We start from the raw sequence: 8,005 nt of genomic DNA, 5'->3' as shown, positions 1-8,005 counted from the left end.
TTCCCCTCAAATATATTTAGTATTTTTCTTTATTAAATTTAGCCCTTTTTGAAAATCTAGCAGTTTAGCACTTAGATTTATATAAAATTCCCAAAAACATGATTTAATAAAACAAATTTATCTTTCATCAAAAGAAAGGTGGGACTATAAAGACCTCAATTTTAAAAATTTCAGCACTTAAAACAAGTATTTGTGAATTTAGATTTTTTTCAGTACTTCAAGATTTTGGGTAACAATTTTATTTTGTATTTCAATTATTCGTATTTTAATTAGTAAAATGATTATATATAATTAAATAATACATGATATAATATATACAAATAAAAATTTTATATAAATATAATAAAAATCAAAATATAACGTTATTTAATACACTTTTATTAAGTTTAATTAATAAAATATCATTTAATATAGATTTCTCTAATCTTGTTCGTAGCGGTGTAAGGACCAATCCCAGAGCACTGAATGATCTCTCAACAGATACTTGAGAGCAAGGAGCGGCTAGAACTACTCGCGATAGGGCATATAATTCCGGATCCTGAAATTTTTTGGATTGCCAATATTGCAAAATATTTTGATCAGATGGCAATTTTTGACCATATATTAAAGCATTAATTTTGGTCTTCATATCAAGGATTTCAATATTTTGGTATATTGGAGCATTAGCGCTTTCTCGCTCCAAATATACATCTAATCTGGTTTTTTTACAACTTACAGGGATTAAAGGAGAGCCACTCAGAGCTGGATTATCTTTTGGCTTATTAAAAATTTGTATTTGTCTCCACGTAGACATCAGATGTTCCTAAAATAAAATAAATTTATTTAATTTAAAGTTATATATTATAAATTTACCCTGGCCAGCAATTTATCACTTTCGGATGGATAGATTCCATTCTGATAATTAAATCTGGGATCCATGTAGATCCCACTTCTAAAAACATTATTATCAAAAAGATATTTTTGACGATAATCCAGACAATTAATCAAATTATTCGAGGATTCATTATTTATTTCCTCTAAATCTAATTTGCATTCAAGCCATAATTTAAAAAAATCTCCGATTGTACAAGATTTTTCTTGCAGTTTAATGGTACATAAATTAACAGGAGATAAGACGGTGAGATATGCGTCAATTCTATCCCAGAGTCTTGAATTTATAAAAGTTTCTAAATATATATGGCCCATTTTTAAGTAAAATATTTTATTATCCTTTAGGTTTTTTAGCATTCTATAGGTGCTATTCCACCTAGTAACAGTGTCCAGCACTGGTTTGTTAATTTTTTCTAATGAATATAAACTTTTATATTTTTGTGATTTGCATATTTTTAGAATAGATCTTATATCTTCTAAATCCTCCTTTAGAAATTTTTTTATATAATCATTAACTCCTAATTGAATAGTATGGGCACAACATCGCACACAAATCAGCCCAAATGATTTTCTTAGATCATTTAATAAATTTTCCATATCATCATTTATTTGTTCTTGATTATCATGTTGAAAATGTATGTTATCATCTTGATTTAGATTATTTATTATATACTCCCCAGAAGAATCATTATCATGTATATTTGAAATATCACTGTTATTTTCCTGGGTGATCTCTATATTATTATAATCGTTATTTGGTTGAGAAGAGTCGTTATATTCCTGCGAGGACTCATTATCGCTATTTTGTAACAAATATTCTGAGAATGCATCTTCAGAAAGATCGATATGAGTAATTAGCTGTTCTTCAGCTATCATTTCCACGGTTTTTATCATATTGGCACCATTGTCAACAGTGATACTGTATATTTGGCTCAAACATATATTATACTTTTTTAATAAATTTTCTATTTCTTCCTTTAAATTAGACGCCGTGTGCGCCTTTACAATTTCTAACATGCCTAAAGTTCGTATTTCAATCTTATCATCTATAATAAATTGGGCATTAACCCCCAACACTGATTTTTGAAATCTTGTGGCTGTATCTATCTTCAAAGAAATGAGCTTATTTTTTACTTGTTGCATTATTAGGCATCTTATTTCTGATGCCGCATATTTTATTTTATCATTTACGATGTGTTTGTTTAAAGTCATATTCAATGATTGGACTATTGGATCTAATAATAGCTTGAATGATTCATATGTAACTAAATTGATTGGCAAGTTGTTAATAGCAATTAATCCCACAACCGATTCGTAAACCTAAATTTTTTTTAAAAATTATTTAGATTTAAGATAAGATTAATAATTAAAGTCCTGCAAAATTCAACTTTCATATCAAATCAGATTAAAAAATACCTTTTAATTTTATTTTGTTATCAATCAGATAATTTTTTATCTGAACGTAAATCTGAGTCAAATAGCATTTAAAAAATTAAAATATACGATACCAGAGTTGTTAAAATATCTAGATATAAAAATGAGATATCTGTATTTAGATATTATTTAAGAAGTAACTGTATCTGATTTGAAATTCATTCTAAGATACATTTTGATACACTTTTTAATAATAAATAAAAAATAATTTAATGCAAAATTTATTTTATTTCATTAAATGGCTCGTTTTGAGCCGATTTTAAAAACGGCTAATTAGTTTTTTATTCAGAAAAATATTATGCAAACCTGAAAATTTTGCTCAAAGAAGGAGCAAAGGTCTGGACATATAGTTTCAAAATTTCGAGGCATAGTTAATATATTTCTGGCAAAAATATTGAGTTAGCCGTTTTTAAAAATGGCACAAAACGAGCCGTTTAACAACATTAGCTAATATGCATATTAAATGATAATACTCGCCGAAAAATATGATAAAATACCGAATAGGTAAATTTTTGTATATGTCAGGTCGAATATGATTTTAAAAAATTCCGAACAGGGCCCAAAAATTTTTTTAAAAAAAAACCGGCCGGGCCGGATTTTAAAATTTTTTTTAAAAAAAATCCTGACGGGGCCGTGCAAATGGTATTTCTGCAGGTGTCTGATATATATTAAAAAAAATTAAAACTACTTTAATAAAAAATATATATATAAAATATTAAAACTTATTAAGTGCCATAATTGATGTTTATGGTTTATCAAGCCCCATATAAATTAAGAAATCATGATCGAAATAATATGTAGATATAATAAATACTCATAACTTTCCCAAATTATAAAAGAGTGTTTAAAATTTGCTATAAATCTTAATTTAATATAAAATCAGAGGGAAAAAAGCTGGCTTACCAGGATAAACCTGCAAATTGCCATGAAGAACAATAAAAATTAATATTCTGTCATGCTAAAATCCTTTGAAAATTTCAGTATATCATTAATAGTGATCTGCATAATGTATAGTATCTCAATCTCGGCCCGAAATATTTTGCAGGACCGGCCCGGTATAAATTTATTTAAATATTGAAATTAATTTTTATAATTACTCAAAATATAAGACATATGTTATATGGCGTCTAGTTTCTATAAATAAAATTCAAATAATTAAATTTTACATAAAAATCAAATAATTTAATATTACATAAAAAATTCATTATAAAATTGATAAATTTAGGTGTATTTAAAAAAATTACATGGTCCGACCCCACCCAGTTTAAAAAAAATTAGGTCCTAGTCTGGCTTGATTCCCATTTTTTTTAAAAATATTCCCGTACACGGCCCGAATACTGCTTGTGCGAGGCCGGTAAACTTTTGCAGGTCTCTAATTATTAAGATCAATTGAATTGGATAATTGTAATAGTTAAATTAGATAATTATATAAAAAGCATATATAATTTTTTTAAAAACATAATCGATACAACAATCTTGATAATTGTTTAAATTGTATCTGTACAAGATACATTTTTAAAATTGTATTTGTATCTATAACTTTTTAGACTAATATTTATTTCTCTACCTAGATCCATTTAAAAAGTATATTTTAACAACTCTGCGATTTACCAACAATAATCATAATTGTAGTGTTTTATTGTTTAATAATGTATGTAATAAAAAATACTTTCGATTTGCTCATGACAATTTTAATTGTTTGAGATGTCTTCTCGTTTGACTGCGAACTTGATGTTGATATATCTAAATTGTTAACTTCATTTGAATTTAAATTAGCTGCAATATTAGGATGTTGACTGAAAATATGTCTTTTAAGATTCGCTTTAAAATGCATATAATTAGTAGGTTATTAAGTCATTTTTAAACTAGGTAGGCCTAATATAAAAAGAAAACAATTGGTGGGGTATATATAATTGGTATCGAACTTATTTTAATTCCGTAATAAATCATTTGTTACATATAGGTTTTGTAGTATGTTGAATGACTTTAAAATTAGAAAAAAAATTATAATATTCTTCTTAATTATCCTTTAATTCAATTTTTAAAAAGGCCAAAGTATCTTAAAAAGAATTAGCTTAAAAAATTTAGATAATATACCTAATTGTGAAGCAAAATTTAGATCACCAAAATTTAAAGATGTTGTAAAAAAACCAATAACAAAAATAAAATATATTTAAAATATCTTACATGGAATTGATTTGAGCTTTTTATGGCATGAGCTGCATGTTGCAAAAATATTGTCTTGGTCAAATAAAAAGAAGTTAGATATAAGAGAATTTTTTTTCATAATATTAATTAAAAATTTTTTATTTAATAAAGAAAAAATTTCATATATCTTAATCTGAAAGAAAAAATAAAACGAAAAAGAAAATTATGATTATGTATATGTATGATTTATAATAAAGGGGTATTTAAAATTTTTTTAAGGAAAAAAAATAGAAGGCGAGGAAACGTTAGAAGTTTTTCTTTTTATTAATATAAAGAATTATATATTTAAAAAAAAATATATAATGTTATATTTTATCTGACTCTGAATAACTAATAAAAAAGAAAGAATTTTAGAGAGATTTTTATATAATCTTAAAATTTTTTTTAATAAATCCCCCATTTCACTAACATCACATGTTAAGAAATCCCCCATCAATATAACCCAAAATTTTAAAACTAATTTTTTTTCAAATAAAATAGAAGGCGAAGGGTGAAGTTTTTATTTTTATTATTATAAAAGAATTATATATAAAAATTTTTTTAATAATAATAATGTGGTTTTACGTCTTTATAGAGAAACCATTATAGAGAATGTATTTTATAGAGAAACATTTATAGAGAAGAAAACAATTATAGAGAATGCATTTATAACAAATGGTTTTATAGAGAATGTCGTTTATAGAGAATGATTTTAAAATGAATGTAGAGAATTATTTTGTAGAGAATTATTTTGTAGATCTTGATTTTATAGAGAAATATTATGTATGGGACAATTAGAGAGTAGTATATGTAGATTAATACGTAACAACATTGGGGATATTCTCAATATAACTGATGAAAAACATATTCCAACTAATAAAAAGGGAGTATGTAAAGATTGTCCAAGAGTGAAGGAGGTAAAAACAACATTTATTTGTTTAAATTGTTAAAAATTCATTAGATCATATGCATACATTTTGTCGTGAATGTTAGTACAAAAATTTACATGATATTTGATGATTAGTATTTTATTTAATATTTGATATCTTTTTATAAAATTTATATAATTATCTATATTCGACATTCATTTAATAAAATATATAATAAAATTTGCATTTTTTTAAATACTTTATGGTGATCAAAATATAATTAAAGAAAGGTCTCAGAAAAAAATTTTTATTTTAGTAACTTTAGTAAAATTTGCATAACTGTTTTTAGAAGTAACTATTAATCTAAGATTTTGTATTTATTATTTCCAATAATATTTGAATATATATTCAAAATTGTATTTGTAGATCTCAAGTTTTAATATGTTCTGAGATATTAATCAAAATTTGGGATAAAATAGACCCCACCTTTGTAGTTAAGGGATTTTTTTCCACCTTTATAGTGAAGGATCAAAAAGTATGGGTTGAATTTTAAAAGGAGAAATATTTATATGCTAGGTTTACAATAAATATTCATATTTAAAACTGCCTTTCGCGACTCGAATTGATAGACTAAAATAAAAAAAATATAAAATATTTTCAGTATAAAAAAAACTAAATCTATCCAATTGAATAAGTTAGGTCAGGTCTATTATTTTGTCAAAACTAAAAAACCAAGAATTTGACAATCCATAAATATATTTGGCTCGTAATATAAATTTGAGTTCTTGCTGTTTAATGTCGTTGTACATTGTAAAAGCACGACTTTACTTAAATAACGCTCAAATTATAGAAGTTAGAAGGCACCACTTTTTAATATTTTACAATCTAAAAGCCATCAAAAATTTAAGAAACATAATGAGCCAATATTTTTTATTAAAAAAAATTAGATCGGTTATTTTTTTAAATTAAATGGGATAGGACCTTATTAACAACAAACCTGGTTAACAATATATTTTTTTAATAATTTTGAAATAATAAATAATTTTCAAAATATCTTTATTCTAACCTTGTTTAATAAAAAGAGTTTAAAAATATTACATATGACAATTATCAGTTTTCAATTTTATATATAAAAAAATCAAAAATAAAGATTATTTATGGTATATCTTAACTAAAATTTTAATTTAACATATTAATAATATCTATTTTTACTCATTTGCTTTAAAAAAATTTAAAAAATTTCAATAATAACGATTATGATAATTGTCACTTTCCTGTAGTACATCTTCACTGAAATTTTAATTTAACATGTTAACAATATCTATTTTTACCCATTTGCTTTAAAAAAATTCAAAAAAGTTCAAAAATAACGATTATGACAATTGTCACTTTCCTGTAGTACATCTTCACTGAAATTTTAATTTAACATGTTAACAATATCTTCATTTACCCATTTGCTTTAAAAAAATTTAAAAAGGTTCAAAAATAACGATTATGACAATTGTCACTTTCCTGTAGTACATCTTCACTGAAATTTTAATTTAACATGTTAACAATATCTTCTTTTATCCATTTGCTTTAAAAAATTCAAAAAAGTTCAAAAATAACGATTATGACAATTGTCACTTCCCTGTAGTATATCTTCACTGAAATTTTAATTTAACATGTTAACAATATCTATTTTTATCCAAATGCTTTAAAAAAATTCAAAAAAGTTCAAAAATAACGATTATGACAATTGTCACTTTCCTGTAGTACATCTTCACTGAAATTTTAATTTAACATGTTAACAATATCTATTTTTACCTATTTGCTTTAAAAAATTTCAAAAAAGTTCAAAAATAGCGATTATGACAATTGTCACTTTCCTGTAGTACATCTTCACTGAAATTTTAATTTAAAACATATTAACAATATCTATTTTTACCCATTTGCTTTAAAAAAATTTAAAAAAGTTCAATAATAACGATTATGATAATTGTCACTTTCCTGTGGTTCATCTTCACTGAAATTTTAATTTAACATGTTAACAATATCTATGCTATAAAAAAATTTTCAAAAATAACGATTATAACAATTGTCACTTTTCTATGGTACATCTTCATTGAAATTTTATTTTTACATCTTAATATTAATAATTATAACCTATTTAATTTAGGATATAATAAATCAAATAAGTTAAAAATAACGATTATTACAATTTCCACTTTTTAATACATTACATCTTCATTGAAATTATAATATAAATTTTTTTTATATAAATTTTTTTACCCATATATGTCGAAAAAAGTTAAAAAAATAACGATTATGAAAATTGTCGGTACATCTTTATTAAATTTTTATTTTAATTTAACATGCAGTTCAAAAAATAATATCAAAAAAATAAAACATTATAAAATATGAAGATCTTTGAAGATCGTTTGATCTAAAATATTTTTAAATAAAAGATCTTCAAAGATCTAGATCTTTGAAGATCGCTGCTCAAAAATTTTTTAAAATAAAAGATCTTCAAAAGATCTCGATCTTTGAAGATCGTTGCTCAAAATTTTTTAAAAGTAAAAGATCTTCAAATTTTACGATCTTCAAAGATCTTGCTCAAATTTTTGAGCGAGATCTCGCTCAAAAATCTTCAAAGAAGATCTTTT

General features: G+C 23.9%; 1 protein-coding gene across 1 annotated transcript; it reads right to left on the bottom strand.

Annotated features, from left to right (window-relative positions):
* Nucleotides 1-242: 242 nt before the first annotated feature.
* Nucleotides 243-4,591, bottom strand: LOC135930930 (uncharacterized). Its single transcript, XM_065467733.1, has 4 exons — nt 4,492-4,591; nt 3,974-4,125; nt 853-2,190; nt 243-802 (listed from the first exon to the last, which is right to left on the bottom strand). The coding sequence occupies exons 1-4, from the start codon at nt 4,589-4,591 to the stop codon at nt 350-352; spliced, it is 2,043 nt and encodes a 680-aa protein (XP_065323805.1). The 3' UTR covers nt 243-349.
* Between the last annotated feature and the right edge of the window lie 3,414 nt (nt 4,592-8,005).

Source organism: Gordionus sp. m RMFG-2023, chromosome 1 (assembly GCF_954871325.1).
Source record: "Gordionus sp. m RMFG-2023 chromosome 1, tfGorSpeb1-WG-v2, whole genome shotgun sequence".
In the NCBI taxonomy this organism is placed as follows: Eukaryota; Metazoa; Nematomorpha; class Gordioida; order Chordodea; family Parachordodidae; genus Gordionus; species Gordionus sp. m RMFG-2023.
Note: the sequence above shows the minus strand (reverse complement) of the source record. Positions and strands in the feature narration are given on the sequence as shown.

Bases quoted from the DNA above. Each gene is read 5' to 3' on its own strand.
- LOC135930930 (XM_065467733.1), bottom strand. From the start codon at position 4,591: ATGAAAAAAAATTCTCTTATATCTAACTTCTTTTTATTTGACCAAGAC. The intron at 2,191-3,973 runs GTATTTTTTATT...AAAAAAATTTAG, and splicing joins TTGTCATGAGCAAATCGAAA to GTTTACGAATCGGTTGTGGG. The intron at 803-852 runs GTAAATTTATAA...ATTTTATTTTAG, and splicing joins GTGATAAATTGCTGGCCAGG to GAACATCTGATGTCTACGTG.